The sequence below is a fragment of the Glandiceps talaboti genome, chromosome 13 (genome assembly GCF_964340395.1).
Source record: "Glandiceps talaboti chromosome 13, keGlaTala1.1, whole genome shotgun sequence".
NCBI classification, from domain to species: Eukaryota; Metazoa; Hemichordata; class Enteropneusta; family Spengelidae; genus Glandiceps; species Glandiceps talaboti.
In genome coordinates, this window is record NC_135561.1 from 21,054,191 (window position 1) to 21,074,642 (window position 20,452).

Sequence of the window (20,452 nt, forward strand, 5' to 3'; positions counted from 1 at the left end):
GCAAAGTGAACAATCTCCCCTTAACGCTTCTTAACTTATTTATTTTACAATTGTAGAAATCAATATAAACTGTGAAAACATTCTTTGCAAATCTCAACTGTTAGCAACCTAAAGAGGGCGCCATACCGTGACGACTGGCGTCCCGGTAACTATAGTGACATTATGTCATTATGTAGGAGAATGTGAGGCATTTCAGCTGACTGCAGGTGACGTAGACTACATGTAAAGCCTTTATAGCAGCGATAACCATTCTTACAATTACAATTCAAAAATGATGACGAATCAGACATCAAAAAAGACAACGTCTCCATGGTTACAATTTTAATCGGTCCTCATGCAATATTCCGAGTCGACATCACGATATTCACCTAGCTACCCGCACCCGGTTCTTCCTTGAAATGATTACAAATGCGACGAAAAGGAGAACTTTGAGGCCATCGAGGTAAGTTTTTCTCGACATATCTTTTAAAACGTTTTCCTTTGTGAATGCTGGAATGGTTATTATTTTCCAAAGTGAAGACACTGTCCGATCCAGTTCTTTCCCTACCCATCCCCCTATTTATTAGATAACAGTACAAGTTTTAGACGACATTGCCAATCGATACCATTAATTAATAATACATGAAAGAACTTTCATTTTCCAAACGCATTCATCTCTATCGTTTAACTTCCTGAATACACAAAAATAGAACAAATAATGATTGAATAATGTCGAGCGAGCACAAATAGTTCGTCGATTATATTAAATTATGAAACCGAGCAGAGAATAATCTCTACCCCAGTTAATACTTCCTAAAGCTAGAATCAAATTTAAAATGAGTGTGTTATAATCGCTTCGAGCGTCAGTCACCCTGGCTGGATGCTATATCTTTTACAGGTTTTAAAGTAATCGCTGAAATGACGATGTAGCAAGGATTTAATTGTTAGTGTTTTATCTGACACTGGATTTATACATTTGAACCCCGATTTAAAGGCAAAACAATATACTAAGTCTTGTATTAAGAGTCCCTGCTCACAACAATGACAATGCGGTTACATCGATTGCAAACTCATTGTATTAAGTACACACGATCGATCATTGGGGCATACATGTGCTTTGTACAAACTTATAAACGGTAGTGTTGTTTACACATTTAGTATGACGTCATAATGTGTATTATTTTCTTACTCAATGAAAACTTTCACCTGCAACTCAGACGACTACACAAGCCTTGATTAAGCTACGCCTTGGGCTTCCTGTAACCATATTTTGAAATATCTTTTCTAGTAAGGTAAACGCAGACAGACACAGCCAGACTTTAATAGGCACACTAACATGGACTCAGACATACAGACACAGACATACAGACACAGACATACAGAGACACGGGCACATAAACACATACACACACGCACACACACACACACACATACACACACACACACACACACACACACACACACACACACACACACACACACACACACACACAACGGAAGCAAAGAAATGGATGTCAAAACATAAATTGCCATGCAACGATTTATTAGGGTGCAGTCGACGTCCTAATACAAATTGTTCTAATCATTTGAGGGTTTATGTTCCGGAAAAATGTGACGTTTTAATCTATTCGTACGTTGTCCAAGTACTTGCAATTGAGAAAGTGGGTGAGTGAGTGAGTGAGTGAGTGAGTGTGTGAGTGAGTGAGTGAGTGTGTGAGTTAGATACTGAATTAGACTATTGTGGGTGAGAGAGAGAGAAAGAGAGAGAGAGAGAGAGAGAAAGAGAGAGAGAGAAGAGAGTGAGAGAGAGAGAGAAGAGAGTGAGTGAGAGAGAGAGAGAGAAGAGAGTGAGAGAGAGAGTGAGAGAGTGAGAGAGAGAGAAGAGAGTGAGTGAGAGAGAGAGAGAGAGAGAGAGAGAGAGAGAGAGAGAGAGAGAGAGAGAGAGATGATGATGATGATGATGATTTGATGACAGAATGAAGCACTATTATCGAAGTATTGTGAAATTTTGCCCTAAAGTGAAATTTGCTACCTTGTGAAAGTCCTTCATGAACTCATGATCAAACAATGAGGTTTCCGGTAAAACTAGCTGCAGGGTGTGAACCAACAAAGATGGCTAGCTATTTGCAAGGTCGTCGATATAACATCGTTTGAGACAATACCGTGGCCTAAATCAAGTACAGTGACAAGTGTTTGTTTCTCAGCCATTCAATTACACTGTGACGTAACACAGTTTACTTGTTCACAGATATCATTATAATGTTTCATAGTTGGAAGCGATTGAGTTACTGCACTCTTTCTAGTGCATACTTATTTTTAGGTGGCGTTAGTTCTCAGATTGAACACCACCACGACTTTCATCTGCTAGATGGAAAGAAATCGGTTTAAATGTTTGTCATCTCTATATACGACCTTGCATTGAGAGGGTTGCCTATAAAATCCTTGGGGGAGGGGGTACAAATTCGTACGCATTTACTCATTCGACATTATCCCTTGTGTAAGCATATTTGCCCTTCGTGTGTGTTGTTTCAATTTTCTTTCCTTGGAAAATTTCCAAGGAATTGAATTGGTGACCTTACTTGGTTGTAAGATTACAAATAACGTGCATTATGGGTTCAAAAACAAAAGTAAAACGGGTGCATGTTTCCAATGCAGAGCACTATACACGACATCTCGTTACTTTCGAAGGGTCCTCTCTGACGGCGGGAACGTCTAGCCACTACGATGTCATAGTGCAGGTAAATACACACCGATTCCTAATAATATTGCCCGATCCATACTTATAAGTGTTATACAAGAAAGTATCACAAGCAGTAATGGCGTTGATGATGTATTTTGTTTTTAATTTTTTGACTGTTGAAAAAGTCGTACATATAAGTTTATATTTATAATCACAAGGCGGCGGTGTGCATCGATAGCGAACTTGTGTAGTCTTACAATGTCATAACATAACGCTAAACAACCAAATAATAAATAACATTAACGTTGTTTATTACCTCACTCAAACAGTTGACATTTTATAAGCTTATATTTTCTGAACTATTTACTGTATTGACATGATAACAATTTTGCCTTCATTGTCCAAAACGTAACGATCGTAACGCGACATTAGCATCGAAAATATGGTCATTATTCTTCACTATCCTTTCAAGCGCTTGTAAATATTAACAAAATCACTTTAAAAGTATTTTCACTGCTGACATTCAGTTAATTAAAATGGCCATATGGATGAGGATTAAGTATTCATTTTTAATTTATACAATTTTATCATTGTTTGCTACTTGAAAAGCAATGTGAAACAACGTATGCCAAGTTCTTGTTTGTAACTCAGTAAATTACAAAATATTAATAAATGTGTAAAATCTTTGTTATTGTACGTATAATAACAAACTTTTACTTTGGTAGCATTTTGCAATGTATTGAGTTACAAAAACAGACTTTGTCAATGTTGTTTTACATTGATTATTTAAGTAAAAATCCTGATAACGATGTTTTATAAATGAAAATTAAAAATAAATACTCAATCCTCATCCACATGGCCACAGTAACGCGTACTTTGTAAGAATTTGACATTCCTTTACTGTTGAGTGAGTTACTTTCATTATAACATTATGCACCTGCTTCACTTCATGTCATTTAGCTATGCCGTTGACATGACAACGTGTATTGTTTATATCTGTAGTAACTGAACCATGTACCGATATATTTAAGGAAAAGTCGTGCCAGGCTTATACTGTTACATGTATTATTAATTGTGAGCCAGTGTGTCACCACGACACATACACACGCACATGTACGCACACACACAAACACACACACATGCACACATACACTCATAATGTATTCAACGCAATCAATGTTAGTTTTACGTTTTAATTAATGGTCAGTGTGTGATTCCACAGACTAATACAAATACAAGCCGCTGATGAGTACTATTTGTAACCCGCAGCAGAATACATGTATATCGAGTATCAACAATGGCGTCCGACGGCTATGTAAATTACGTAATCGAGTGACTTTTCATTCACCATGCCACCTGTCAAAATTGAGGTCACACTTACAAATTGTTATCGACCATTCCACATTTTGACGATAGATTGAAATACAAATTAAAGTACATGTACCTTTGCACATCAGACTCAGTCAAATTTGCCTTTCAACTCTGTTGAAACATTAATGGATACCTTCACCGTATTGAAAGTAATATTGATGCATACAGTCAACTTTATCATTGAATAATAACAGTTAAATGGTTACACGAAAGTGACGGCTACTACACATGCCAGGATGATTCGTTAGAACAAGATATGTTTACAAAGAGTTCTTATGTATGTGACGTACAGTTCTTTCTGTTATGTCAGCACTATTCCTAAATGACGATATTATTGAAATGATACATAAATATATCATGTTCTAATTTCTCTCTTTACACTAGAATACGCGATAGTGACCAATGGCAACCAGTCTATTTAGTATCCTAGGGTGTGGCGCAAACCATGTAAGTTGAATTTCATTCGTTCATCGTAGACATATATATCTATGATCACATATCATATGATCACATATCTATATGATCACATATCGTATGTATGTATGTATGTATGTATGTATGTATGTATGTATGTATGTATGTATGTATGTATGTATGTATGTATGTATGCATGCATGCATGCATGCATGCATGCATACATACATACATACATACATACATACATACATACATACATACATACATACATACATACAATTTCTTGATAAATCTCTTAAAGTGTATGTTTCCTTTGTTCAATACTTTTTGCTTGTGTGTGCTTGTTTTGTTGCAGAATAGGGTTGGCCAGTCTCCGAGCTCAAATAGACCAACTAATCTATCACAGGTATGTTTCTTTGAAAATTACTATGCATACACATTCTACATCTTATATGGTAGCAAGGAATACAAGTATATCAAATTACAATAACGCATGCAAACGTTGTAAATTTGCATAAACACTTTACCATATCAGCGACAAGTGGCCTATTATCGACATTGGCAAGTGATTCAGAAACTGAAAAAAATGTTATATGTTAAATGTAACAGAGATGTTGTCATGTACGAACAAAATAACTCGTACGGCGTACGAGGTCTATATAGAAAACAATTGCGACTATTTTGGTATAATGCTAGCGGTAATCATGGTGAAAACAGTCATTTTTCCCAATCTGTAATGTTGTCTCTGGTAAATTTATGACTTTACTTAAATAATAGTGAGTTTACACTTTTCAGTTAAAAGCAACACTCACCAAACACACAAATAATATTGTTTACTACATATTCATTCAATACCATTTCATTTTCCAGTTTGCATGATATATTTTAATTTATATATTACACGCACCTTCGACTGATGATAGATAATTACTTCAAAATGATCAGTTTTGCACTAGGCATTTTGGGGCATAAATGAAATCCATGACAAATGAATGAAATGTAATCAAATGTAAAATATAATCAAAGTGAGCATTTTGTCAAATATTAGAGAATTTACCTGCGTTGAAAGTCACGTGGCAAATCTGTTAAATTAAAGGTTATTTGGCTTATTGAAAAAATGCAGGACTGGTGTTCTTAAAACATTAAAATTATTCAATTTTACCACGAATAATGGTTGTAATTTCATGATTTCAATACCATTTTTGCAATATTGCTCTAAATGCAAATATCCCCAAAGTTCCAAATAGTTCAGTGCAATTTTGTGTTATAGTTAGTTAAATCTGCCACATTAATTGTCAAAATAATATTAATTAAGATATTTGTAAAATACATGTATCACATAAAGCAGTCGAGCGTATATAGCTCCACTACTATTTTTGTAATCTATTATCTTCATTTAAAGAATACCCTATACACAACTTCCATTTAGTATTATAGATACAATTCTTTTCTTTTCTGCCTCTTTCAGGTCTCAATGGATGGATATGGTGATGTCAGCACTGTTGAAAGGTACTGTTAGAAATTGTCTGTCAGTCGACCAGTCTGACTGACTGACTGACTGACTGACTGACTGACTGACACTGATTGTCTGTCTGTCTGTCTGTCTGTCTGTCTGTCTGTCTGTCTGTCTGTCTGTCTGTCTGTCTGTCAATGTATTTGAAAGCAAACATGAAAATGAAAGTATCTCAACAACTCTGGAACTCAGGCGATCGAATCAAATATCGCGATGTGTTCATTATTTTCTATATGAATGGACAATAATAATGACGTCAGTAATAAAGGTCGTGACCTCACTGAATGGCTATTAGCGAAATATCGAACAAGTAGTTTGAAACCACGTTCGCCCCGAACTGTGTGGGTTCCTTTTTTAAAGTTGCAAACATTATTTCTGTATGACTTTAAGAATTTTGCAGTATAATTTAACTTGTGGTCTCCGAGTACACAACTTCAGCTTTGGGATCGGTCACGTTTGACTGTGATGGTCCTTCTAATTTAGCAATTACTACCCGAAACAAACTGTTGCCGTTGTAACTCGATTCAACAAGTGTTTCGAGTCGATAATTAAATATCCCTAATAATCACCTGTATACCGGAATAAAAAACACACAACAACCCAACAACTTGATGCGGCCTACTTCTATTCAGTCCAACTGTACAATGTCATCTTAGACTCATAATTATGCTCCGTAAGTCTAGAGTATCGTACCCTAGACAGCCCTGGCCGAACATAATAGATGTAAACCCTCGGTCACGAGCCAAGAATGTTAAATACAAGACCACAACGAAAACTGTGAGACACTTATAGGTCACTCTCATTTCATAAATAGACAACTATATGTGTCTTTTGTCTCGCCAAGGTACAGTAGTCAAAGGCCTGCTTCGCAAATCCATTGAACTTCTGGGACGCAAAATATAGGCAATCGAATCATTATGCTTGATTCGAATTTTGTTTGAGTCAATACATTCTGGTTATCATAAGAGGCATTTTGATATCGACGTGTAACAGCAGTTGAACTTCTTAGTTTTATTGAGGTGCGAATCGGCAATATAATTCGGTGATCAATTGGGTGCTTTCCAAAATCACTTGCATTTCTCTATTGCTATTGTATACACTACACCAACAGAAAAAGCCCAATTAATCCATCGAACACGGTAAAGTCGTCATTGAAAGAAGATTCACCACGCTAAGATAAATTCTGACTTACTCTTGCCTGCCATTGCTTACTATAGTAACAGGGCAAGACGCTCCCCTCTATGACGTCATAATCCCCAGAAGGGAGAACAATATATAGGCAGTATAACTGGAAATTTATGGCTGCCCGGGACGACGTACACCGTTTGCATGTTTATACTTTTTTCTTACTTATCATGCAATTATGAACAGTTAGCTTTGCATCTACTGGTTAAGGGACGTATAAAGAACAAATTTCACGGTTGTGGATTGGGCCATTTATAATCACCTTTTTAAAATTAGATTTTCTATTAAATTTACAGTCATTCGTCAGATTCTAGTTCCGATGACGACGTGGGCAACAAAGGAAACTATGGAGGACAAGAACGAGAGGGAATAGCACATTTGTCGGGAGGTCGTATAGAGTTTTCATCGACTAACATAAGTGAGAAGACATCTGTTAAGGTAAGTGTACGAGGCATGAATGACCCAATTCTCAAAAACTAACAAATAAAACAATAAATATGAACTGTTAAATGTAGTATATTATCATAAAGTCACAATATATAGCCAATTTACAATAGAAATGTCTTCAATGGGCCGAAAAGTGGTCATAGTTTTCGATTTTAGATCAAGATATTCAAAACATTTTCTCTTTCTATTTACATGAAAGTATTCAAAGTGGAATGAAGATGTGGACGTCAAGTTGGTTGCAGCCACGTTAGAAATTCCTAGCACTGGACCGTATAATGTGATTTCTATCGTTGGTGGAACTGAATCCACAGTGGAATTTGACGACAAGAAGAGACAGTCTCTCTTAAAAGATATTACAAAAGTATGTTGACCTCACATTATTGATCAAAGTGATACTGTAACATTGTAATATACAATCATGTGATATACAAAGTGTTAAATTTAGATAAAATGACTGTTGGTTATAAGGACTGACAGGTATTTACAAGGTGGGGGGGAGGGCCGGGGAAATCTTACATGGTCTTTTAAGAAAAACGTGACCCTCCCCTCATTCTCCATTTGTAAAAAGTGACCCCCTCTCTTTGTCCCATTTTGTGAAACATGACCCTCCCCATGACAATTGCATATACTGAACGTTAATCAATATTCCCATTATATGTATACATACAAATTAAATCATTTTGACTGTATTAGAAAGCAATATTTGTACATATAAAGTGACAAACAGTAAAATATTGGCTATTTACCTTTCTCTTATAATCATACACAATCTAGTTAGTATCTAAAACGTGCTTTCCATGTTGTGCATACTCTGTCTGATCTGGTCACTTGTAAAAGTTCCCTGATATCATTGTCATCATCATCATCATCATCATCACCTTCACCTTCAGTATTGCCATTATCAGTGTCACTCTAATCTGACTCACTGTTACTACTTGAGTCAGTACATGTATCACTGTCCGTGTTCTCTATGACATTCAAAACTAGATCATCATCATCATCATCATCATCATCATCATCATCATCATCATCATCATCATCACTGCTACCATCACCATCATATTTTAACAACACCATTCGCGGACAGTGTGAGTGATAAAGTGAGATGGTCACTCAACAAAATGCATCGTTTTATTAAACAATTTTCTTACAATATATGTATTTTTATTTTTGTACTTTGACATGTAAAGTACTCGTAAAAATAAATGTTTTTTAGGGTATTTGTTATGTTGGCGCACTGGGTTTTACAGAAAGAGTTTAATTTTCACTTTAAACAAGCTTTTTTATTTAAGTTATTTGTACATTTCTCCCAACAAGGCAAAACATATTTAAAATCATTGAGTTCAAGTTCTCAACCTCATTCCTCCCAGAACGCAAGCTATGTCCAAACGTGAACTGTAACATAGAAATCAAGTACAATTCTTAGCCGTCAAGTATTCAGCTAACACACAATTGGTGGTCACCATGTTGAAACGTGTAGTACCTTTAATATAGACATAGCCTCTCAAACTGGTTCCTGCTGTCGCAACTAAAGATATTTATGCACGTAACTTACATTTCTGAGGCGCAACTAGCTAGATTTGGTCATAGCTAAGATATCCTATCTACACCTGATAGATGATTGTGAAACTGTTAAAGTATTTACATGAAATGTTTTTATGAAAAATATTATATTTAGTTTTATTTTAATAAATAAATAGCTCAGATGTACAAAGCAAAAGAAAAGACAAGTATACAAAAAGTTCATCAAACAGAGAATACAGAATGAACAGAGTGTTGTAAAAGAGATATTACAGTTGAAATCAAACTAGAAGATTCGAAAGCACATGCCAACGCTTATTACTAGTTTGAATTGTGTTATTTTTTGCACAACATTCCTTTCCATTTCGCATTGAATTTTAACGTCTCTCAGAGACAAGAATAATTGAAGATCTTTTTTTCTTTCCTGCATTTATATATGATGAAATTTGGATTCCCTAGGATTGTGTCTTGGTCGTTCAAATAAATTGATTCTAATGGGACTGCCTGCCACCACGTGGCGTGTTATATAACTAGTGTGGTAGGTAATAGATATATGTGTAAATATATGCAGTCACGTGTATGTTTCCACGTCACTCTAGGTGAAGTAATATATATTAATGTACTAGGACTATGTAAGAATAGGGGACAGATAGAAATAGCATAGTTCAGATATGTGGTCATGTCATCGCAGAAACGAATTGTTTGTCCTTCACAATATGCAAAACACAAATGTCCTCCCCAGCCAAAATTTGCAAAACAGGTTACCCCCTCCCCCTTGACAATTTCAAAAACGGGGTGACACTTTCCTATCAATCCACTGCCCCACCCCCTCCCCCTCCCAAAGAAACTAATTGGTCCCTCAATTTTACACCTTGCTTGTTGTTTATTGTAGGTATTTCATAATGAATACCGCACGCTAATCATCACTTCAGGTACTGATCAGGGCGTTGTCAAAATCGCAGGCGAGGCCTTGAAAAGCATCCAATGGCGGGAAAAACGTCGACTGATGTGCTTAGGAATTACAAATGAAAATCTCCATGATGACAATCCCTTTTCGTCAGGAAGAAATGACGCTGGGAATATAATAATGCAGCCAATCAAGGTGAGTCTTTCATGACAGCCAATCAAGGTGAGTCTTTCATGACCCTCCGTGGCCAATATTGTTTGTGCTGGTAAGTATATAGCTTGATAACGGACTAGCAAACAAATAGAATACTAAAGTAAAGTAAAATTAGATCTAAATAAATTCTAAACATTACCAAAAAAACCCACTGAATATAGAAAAATAGTAGGAGCGGATTATAGCGGCAAGAGCACATTACGGACGGGTCGATACTTATAAAACATGTTACTGGACTTGGGAATGTTGTAGTGTTGAGTGTCGTAGAGTTGAACGGTATAAGTATGGATAGTTCAGACGTTACACTCTAGCACTCACACTCTCATACTCTCGTACGGGATCGTTCAGGTCCAAGTCGGGAATTAGTCACGACTGAGAAGATATTTCGGCTTGCCAGAATCACCTACCCGAGAGCTCGTCTCTCAGGCTCGTGAGCTCCTCTCCTGATTCTGGATGTTTTATTCTCCTCTTAGGTATACCTCGAATACCATGGAATTTACACAACGACTATATAAATAGCAAGTCACACCCTAAGATCATGCCATCATAAAAGTTATTACGCACTTTTCTCTAACCAATCATCTGAATTTCAGTTACATCATGTTTGCCCAGATTCGTCATCGCCAGTCTACATCTGACCTATGGCCTACAATGCCGAAAAGTAGAATTTATTCCCATAATTCCGAAATACGATATTTTGGATCGTAACACCACCCCCCGTTTTCCTAAAGGAGCGACCCGCGACTTGAGAACTGGAGAAACATGACGAGTGGCATAGCCAAAACTTTCTTGTAAATTTGTTTTTGTGTTTTTCTTTGTATAACAACTAAGTAGCACCGTTGCATAGATACAATATGTAATCGGTAATCAGGTAAAATCGTCTCAAGGAATGTTAAATACAGAGTATATAAATATATATGAGATAAATACATGTATACATAGAATAAATTACAATGTAAACCAATTATAAAATCAAATAAGCGATTAAAATAGCATAGTAACCTTGATATATATCTTGAATAAACATGAAAGTAAACATAGCACTTGATGTAGTCTAATATAAATATTGATTATGGAATACAGTAATTGATAGTAGCGATCAGTCCTGTAAATATATGAAAAAAATATCAAGAGAATAAAATGTCACGAACAAAAAAATCCGAAAAGACGACAGCATAAGTCGTAAAACATGATAAAACTCCAAATGTTCGTCTCAAAACATGCATTCAATACCCGTAAAATAAAAGTAAATACACAATCAAATTAAAATAATTGTAAATCATATATGCAACGGATTGTTCTACAAAAGTACAGTAAAATATAGCATCCTGCAATTAGAATGCAAGTCAAGTCCGTAGTCAAAAATCGTAGTCAATATCCAAAAAGAAATCCAAAATTCAATGTTAGCGAAGCAAGACCTAAAATAATGACCATGAGGGAGTATCGTCTTCAGGGGAGGCCGCAACACTAGCAGGGCGAATAAGGGGCGTGTCGGGGATGTCTGAATGAACATCGGCTACCACTACGCTGCTATTCGCATTCACTGCAAGCAAACTATCTTCGCTAAGCGGCTCTATAATAATTTCGCGCATATCTAAACAATCGCTATCAGCCTGTGTACCAAAGTCAGTTTGACACCCCTTAGAATTAGTCGAGAACAAAAGTTTTGCGTCTATAGGTACTTTAACTGGACAAAAACATTTCTTCCAAAATCTAAAACATTTAAAGCTACACTTATAACACAATACGACAATAAGTCCCAGTCCAACTACCGCAATAGCATTAAGTAGGATCTCGCTGGTTCCGCCGCTAACAACAGTGCCGGCTTCTGCCGTCAACACGGAGCCAATTGAATCCCACGGTATATTTTGTGCACGTATAGGACTGGCACTCAGAATCGCAAGAGTTATAGAAAGCTGTCTAACCCTAAAAAATAAGTATATCACAGCTGAAATGGTTATAACGTTGAAGATGACACTAACATATCCTGGAATATCGAACCAATCAAACCAAGAATCACCCTTAACTAAGGTACTATCCACATAATTACTAAATTCATCCATGGGAGTTAAGTATATATCGGAATGGTTTCTCAATACCTGTGAAACCCTATTCAATTCCAATTTTAATCTATTATCCCTGAACAAAGACTTATTCCAACTTTCTGTGAACAACTTAACTTGAGGTAGTTGCATAGTTAGAGTGTCATTGAAAGTATAGTCAAACAGTGCTGTGTCAAATTCCTTGTTATACAACGTTGATAAAACAGGAACATTCAAAATATGTTCATAAGTAATCGTCTTATTAGGCTGGCAATTAGCATCTAGCGACTCAAAATAATAATAAGTGGATATTAAAATGTGCGAGCGACCGGTCTAAGGCTTGGTGAAAACAAATATCAATCCCTTAAACTAACTTAGTGAACCCGTTCTGAAGCAATGTTAACTATTAAGTAGAGCGTCGTTTGCCTGTAATTACAACCGGATTATCGCGTAAAGATTTAATCGCTTCATCGTTCAAATAAGATTCCGGTATCCATGAATTGTCTGAACTTGGATACCCCTCCCATTTCACTAAATACTCCAAAATACCGTTTTTGTGCCGTCCGCGTAAAATCTTATCAATGCGATAATATGTATCGTCCCCAGCAGGCTCGTTTTCCCCTGCCAAACTATCACTGTCATAATCAATAGGTACTCGTGAAGACGGCTTATTTCGTCTACGTCGATATCTATATCGATTATCGTTCGAGTGCCGAATCGAAGCGCTTATAGAAGCCGACTCGCTACTTTGACTTTCTGTGCTCACAGAAGACGAGTCGCTATTTCGACTTTCTGTGCTCTCGGTTTCTGTTGATGGTGACGTGGGCGCCTGCGAACGGCGAGGGGGAACGTAACCACCCGAATTTTGTGGTGATTCCGTGTCCGTGTCTGTGTCTGTGTCACCGAGATCGACATCCGGGGTAGTACCTTCTAAGGACGTAGATCGGAGCGAACCCTTCTTTAGTCTGTTATGGTGTACTAATTTAGGATATAACTTTCCTGAATGAACGTAACGCAATCGATAATTGAGTGGCGGTATGAAATCAGCAATTCGATATGGACCCCTATAATATTTGTGAAACTTTCTAGCTCTCCCTGGTTTCACTGCTGGGTTATATAAATAAACTATATCCCCTATTGTGAATTCGTGTTGTACTGCTCTCTTGTCATAGTGCTCTTTCATTTTTTCCTGTGCGACTTTAATGTTGTCCATTGCCATCTTTATTGCAATATTTCGTTTTGATGCTAATTCTTTCAGATGAAAATTGATACTTGCCGATTTGCTAACCGCGGGAAGCAAGGTAACGTCTAGCGGTAGACGTGGCTCCATTCCAAACAGAACCGAAAATGGCGAAACACCTGTAGAATGATGTGGCGCTACCCTATACGCGAACAAAACTGCCGCTAAGTATGAGTCCCAGTCATCTCCCCGGTCGGCAACAAACATGGAAAGCATTCCAAGTAACGTCGAATTAAACTTTTCGACGATACCCTGGGTTTGAGGCCTATATGCCGTTCCAAAACGCTTGGAAACGTCAAAAAAACGACAAAATTCGCGCATTATTTGCGAATTGAAACAGGGCCCCTGGTCTGATAAGATGACATTCGGAAAACCGTAATTCGTGAATATGTGCTCGAATAAGATGTTAGCAACTGTAATTGCTGTCATATTCTTAGTAGGAAACGCCCATGCAAATTTCGATAAGTATTCCGTAATAACGAGAACATAGCTATTCCCTGATTTAGTAACATGAAAAGGCCCACAGAAATCAATAGCTATCCTATCAAATAATCCTGTAACTGGAATCGGCAATAAAGGAGCGCGTATTCTATGCCCCGGTTTACGCATTTGGCAATGTACACAACTATTAACGTATTTATGAACGTCTTTAATAAGTGTATCCCAAAAGTAACGTTGTCTGATGACACCCAGCGTTTTTAGAACGCCTAGATGTCCACCTGTAACATCATCATGCAATCTCCGCAAAATCAAAAGTCGTAAATCCTTAGGTACAACAAGCTGGCGCCGTATGTCTTTATCAGATTTATTACTATTAGGCGTCCAGAAATGATACAGAACTCTGTCAATAATCACGTAATTGGCACTTATGCTTGCTATGCGTTTAGCATGTCTATCATCAGTCGGTAAGTCACCCGATTCAAGAAAGTCAATCAGCGGTCTTAGATGATTGTCGTTTCTTTGCCTATCAGCTATTACACCTGTTCTTCTGTTATCATTCATGTCATTAACACCTATTAGTTCGTCATCGGAATCTAAAGTCAAACAAGTCATGTCGTCAACGCTATTTTCATTGCTAATAGTAAACAAGGTTGGTATGTCAACTACAGGGTCATTGTCAACACTTTGCGTATTAACAACGTCACCTTTATTACTACTGGATTCCTGCACTATCTTATCAGTAGAAGGTACCTGGACACATTGTGTATGTGAGGCCGCTGGAGCTGTTTCAACAGAAGTTACATCAGAATTATGAATTCCGTCATCATAAACCCTACGTGATAATGAATCTGCATGGGGAATTTTGCAGCCCGATCTGTGCACGATGTCAAAATCGAAACCTTGAATTCTGAGTACCCATCGCGCTAAACGCCCCGAAGGTTCCGTAGTCTTAATCAAATAGGGAAGGTTAGCATGATCTGTAATAACCGTAAAATGAACAGAATGCAAATATTGTTCACACTGCGAAAGAGCGTGAATCAAAGCTAGAAATTCCCTTTCCGTAACTGTATAATTCTGTTGTGGTTTCGACAGCGCCCTGCCACCATAGCATATAGGTTTTTCCACACCCTCCTGAATTTGAGCTAACACATAACCTACACTAAAACTACTCGCGTCCGTATATAGAATAAATTCCTCATTAAACCGTGGATGCGCTAGTACAGGAGGTGAGATTAACGCCGTCTTTAGTGTATCAAATGCTATTTCACAATCACGTGACCAAACAAAGTCGACGCCTTTCCTTAATAGACCATGCAATGGATTCGCAATCTTAGCAAAATCCTTAATAAACTTTCTATAGAAATTAGCCAAGCCCAGAAATGACTTTAATTCTGTAACCGATTTTGGCGTGGGGAAATTCTTGACAGCTTCCAATTTAGAAGGATCTGCCATGACCCCGTGTTCGTTGACCCGGTGACCTAGAAATTTGACCTCGCGCCTACCAAAAACGCACTTCCGTGGTCCTAACTTTAAATTGGCTTCGCGTAAACGTGTAAGAACTTCATCAATATGAATTAAATGATCTTCAAATGTTGCTGAGAACGCTAAAATATCGTCCATGTAGGCGCAGCATGAGTCGTTTAGCAAATTTATTAGAACGAACTGTATTGTGTTTTGAAAACTTGCCGAACTATTCATCATTCCCATAGGTAACACCTTGAAAGCAAACTTACCGTAATGAGAGACAAAGGAAGTCTTATGTACATCGTCAGGATTTATAGCTATTTGCCAAAATCCCGAACTAAGGTCTAGGGTCGAAAAATACTTTGGACATTTACTCCCAATGATATCTAAAGTATCTTTTATCCCAGGAAGAGGGAAAGCAATGGGTTCTGTAATAGAATTTATCATCCTATAATCTATAACCATACGAAATTCACCATTTGGTTTACGTACTAGTAAAACCGGAGAACTGTAAGGAGAAGTAGAGGGAACTACCAAACCCTGGTCTAACAACTTATCAATTTGTCGTTTAATTTCCTCACGCTTATCTGGAGAAGCTTTATATGGAGGGCGAGATACGGTCTTACTACCTGGTTTTAAATTGATTCTATGCTTAATTATATCACAATATCCCAAGGTGTTTGTGTCATCAACGAACGCATCCTTATTTTTCCATAATACCTGTTGTAACTGCAATACCTGATCTGAGGTTAAAGTAGAATCTTCAAAATCAAATGCCTTTAAAAACTCCTGTTTACTTAACCTATTTGGACGTACAACTGGCCCGTTGCGACTAACATTAGTATCAAAAGTATGAATATCTGTACCATCTGGCAAAATTCTGAAATTACCTAAACGAGTACCTCTCCTCAATTTTACAGGCGTATCCTTACAATTCACTAGTCTAACCGGAACGCGCCCATTCTGCACAGCACCTAAAACTCTCGCAGTAGCAATACCAATGTGAGCAAGCGACATTATGTTTGTAGTATGACCTACTATACCGTTAGGGTAATTCCCACGAACACGCGCCGATATAACACACTCTGAACGAGCAGGTATAGAATATGTCTTAGACGCGCGTATAAGGGACGATGGACGTAAAGTAACTTTGCGCTTCATAAAATCAATAATAGCTCCATTTCTACGTAAGAAATCATGGCCTATAATTAAATCCTGCTTCAATTCTTTGAGGACATAGACTTGCATAGTAATCGCACGATTAGTAAAGAAAACAGGAATTCTAAGACATCCTAAAATAGGCAAAGTACGCCCATCTGGCAAAGTAACTATCTTATAACTTGATTTGAAAAGCTTACACTTTCTTAACTTACGAATATTATTTAACAAAGACTCTGAAATTATTGATACATCGGAACCTGTATCTATAAGTGCTGATACTTTACGATCAAAAATACGCACATTAATTAAATTATCATTTACAATCATTGACTCTGGCAAATTAACACAATTGAGATTTAAAGATACTCCGTTGCGAGATTTCTCATCTGACTGCTTATACAATTTTCGTCTCGCAACGTTTACCCGTTTTTTGGAAAAGCATATCGGGCACCATTTCTATCACAAAATCTGGCCACATGGCCTATCTCCCCACAATTGTAACACCCACGATTAGGATTTGTATAACAATTAGGACTTGAATGCCCTGGCTTATTACAAAATTTACAAATCTGCTTAGCCGTATTAACTTGTCGACCGCCATAACGTGGAGTTACTACTGGCGGCCTATTTACGTTAGAATAATTATAGCTCTGGCCTACCCGTGACCGTGGTCCAGCGTTTGCGTAGGGTTCTTGTCGTATTTGAACAGGCGCTGCTGGTACATGGAGGGGCGTCACCGTCGTTGCTGATAGCTTTTCATGTAGAACTTCGTTCTGTTTTAGCAAAGAGTCGAAGGCTTGTTGTAAAACCTCTGTAGAAGTGTCGGAAGTACGACCAGTTTTCAGTGCTTTGACATCATCGTCGAACCGTTCTACCACTTCTGCTGTTCGGGCGTAAGCCACGGCCTCCTGGAAATTGACCGGATCTCTGTTGACTACCGTACTACGTATAGACGGTATTAACCCCTGTAAAAATAAACTAAAAAGCTCGTTATCATTTCTGTTATAACGATAGCACATATCCCTTAAACGTGAGGCATATTTTTCGATTGTTTCTTTGTCCATTTGCTTAATTGTTCTTAGCTCTTGATCTATACGCCACTGTGGTGCTCTGTTCTGGAATCGTCCGATGAAAGCTGCACGCATGTTCTCCCAGTTGTTCGCCAGGTCGTCAGGCAAGGACGTGTACCATCTCTCTGCTTCACCAGACATAAGCAGACTAAAAATATTCAGACGTTGAATATTGTCAAACTGCTTAAGGACGACATATGCATCAAATTTACGCAACCATCTGGTTGGTATTTCATCTTCCTTCCCATAAAATTGAGGTGGTATGATATCGTTACCCACCGTCAAATTCTGCATTCTGTTGACAATGCGTTGTAGCTCTTGGTGAACCAGCCGTGCGTCTTGCCGCTGGCCTTGGTTGACCTCTGCTCCATTGTTTTCTGGCTGTGGAGCTTCTTGCTGGATATTCGGGTCTGCTTCTGCCATTACTGTAGGTGGCCGTTGACAAGGATGCAAATGTCGTTTTCTTCTCAGTCTTCTACCAGAACGTAATAACATTAAGTGGACCTGTTGGATTTTCCACCAGTGTTGAGTGTCGTAGAGTTGAACGGTATAAGTATGGATAGTTCAGACGTTACACTCTAGCACTCACACTCTCATACTCTCGTACGGGATCGTTCAGGTCCAAGTCGGGAATTAGTCACGACTGAGAAGATATTTCGGCTTGCCAGAATCACCTACCCGAGAGCTCGTCTCTCAGGCTCGTGAGCTCCTCTCCTGATTCTGGATGTTTTATTCTCCTCTTAGGTATACCTCGAATACCATGGAATTTACACAACGACTATATAAATAGCAAGTCACACCCTAAGATCATGCCATCATAAAAGTTATTACGCACTTTTCTCTAACCAATCATCTGAATTTCAGTTACATCATGTTTGCCCAGATTCGTCATCGCCAGTCTACATCTGACCTATGGCCTACAATGCCGAAAAGTAGAATTTATTCCCATAATTCCGAAATACGATATTTTGGATCGTAACAGTAGAACGAACTAACGTATAGGAAGTGCTGAACAACCCACAATTGTAATACAATTGCCGACATTGGTAATAAGCCGACATTTGTAATACATTGCAGATATTTGTAATGTACTAATGAAATGTGTAATAAATTGTGAACAAAAATTGTAATACAAATTCCGATACTTGTAATAAATTACATTTAAAATATATGTAAATAAAACTGTCGAAATTTGGAATAAAAAACTATTAAGGCGGTTTCTCCCGGCTGAGAGAAATGGGGTTACTCATCCTAGACATGGAAGGGAGATAAAATTATATCATTGCAGGTTTCTTAGAATCAAGTTACAACAATATGTTATTCTTAGACCACATTGCTCTTCGAGTCCTCAATCAATCAATCAATCAATCAATCAATCAATCAATCAATCAATCAATCAATCAATCAATCAATCAATCAATCAATCAATCAATCAACCACCCTACCTACCTAGATATCTATTGTGCCACACTTTGTCCAACTTATCCGATAAAATCATCCGTTCACGAATCCATCAGTTGGTCAATACCTCGTCCATGAATGAATGAATGAATGAATGAATGAATGAATGAATGAATGAATGAATGAATGAATGAATGAATGAATGAATGAATGAACGAACGAACGAACGAACGAACGAACGAACGAACGAACGAACGAACGAACGAACGAACGAATGAATGAATGAATGTATGTATTTTTGTATCTTAAATATTTTTTTTAAATATTGACTGCCTTTGAATAGCGTTGGACCCCCTTGCCACTCGACTGCTAACAGACCATCTAAATTTATAGAGAAATCATAATGTTGACTAGTATTGTTTTACTCATAGCAGGGCACTCGTATGCGACATGTCGACAAGGAAGCTAGGAAACATTCACTCAATCCTCATCATACACACTTCATAGTGGTGCAACCAAGAGAGGACTGTCATTGGTTTCGACGGGGAAGATGGTTTAGAGGACAGCTAGAACGTCATCTCTCAAGCTTGGCACGTGGAGGTAATTACATTACAAAATCACCAATAACGATGGTGATATGCGGCCTGCATGTGAATAAATTCGATCCTTAGGTTGAACAGTTAAAGGTTAACGAGTTGCCTTCTCCCCCGTACCGAAAAAAAAGATAACGCATTAAGGCTGTATGTATGTATGTATGTATGTATGTATGTATGTATGTATGTATGTATGTATGTATGTATGTATGTATGTATGTATGTATGTATGTATGTATGTGTGTGTGTGTGTGTGTATGTATGTATGTATGTATGTATGTATGTATGTATGTATGTATGTATGTGTGTGTGTATGTATGTATGTGTGTGTGTATGTATGTATGTATGTATGTATGTATGCGCCTGCCTGTCTGTAAGTCTGTCTATCTGTCTGTCGCAAATAAAAACTAAAGCCAGCAAATCGAGGCTACCCCTCCCGTCTGCCAGACTATTAAGGCAATTTTTAGTCCAGGCAATAATTTCACAATCGGCAATTACCTGGGTTAAATTGTTCAAAGAAGTTTAATAATATCAAGACAAGGTTTGTGCATTAGATTGTTGGTTGACTGTCTCCCATTCATCTGGGGTGAGCGAGAGAGTCATAGTTGGCCTCCATTAACACATCTGTAGTTTATATTTGCTGCATTAAGGCATTATTTATAACCTTGTAGGTTATTAAGGATAACGCCAATGGCACTGTAGTACAACTGTACTCTTTATTTGTTATTTTTGTTTAAATGCAAATGAGCACTTGATGGTCTTAACTGTGGCATTTGTTCTTGTCCCGGCCGCGTTTCATACCTATAT

At 37.6% G+C, this 20,452-nt stretch overlaps 1 protein-coding gene across 1 annotated transcript in view; it reads left to right on the forward strand.

Moving 5' to 3' along the window:
• Positions 1–3,956: 3,956 nt before the first annotated feature.
• LOC144444399 (transient receptor potential cation channel subfamily M member-like 2) overlaps positions 3,957–20,452 on the forward strand; it is a gene marked incomplete at its 3' end in the record, with an annotated part of 33,702 nt that continues 17,206 nt past the window's right edge. The window contains exons 1-7 of the mRNA XM_078133812.1: positions 3,957–3,974; positions 4,803–4,853; positions 5,916–5,956; positions 7,442–7,583; positions 7,792–7,953; positions 10,006–10,215; positions 19,487–19,652. Coding sequence (XP_077989938.1) covers positions 3,957–3,974; positions 4,803–4,853; positions 5,916–5,956; positions 7,442–7,583; positions 7,792–7,953; positions 10,006–10,215; positions 19,487–19,652 — 790 coding nt within the window. The remainder of the gene's footprint in view (positions 3,975–4,802; positions 4,854–5,915; positions 5,957–7,441; positions 7,584–7,791; positions 7,954–10,005; positions 10,216–19,486; positions 19,653–20,452) is intronic.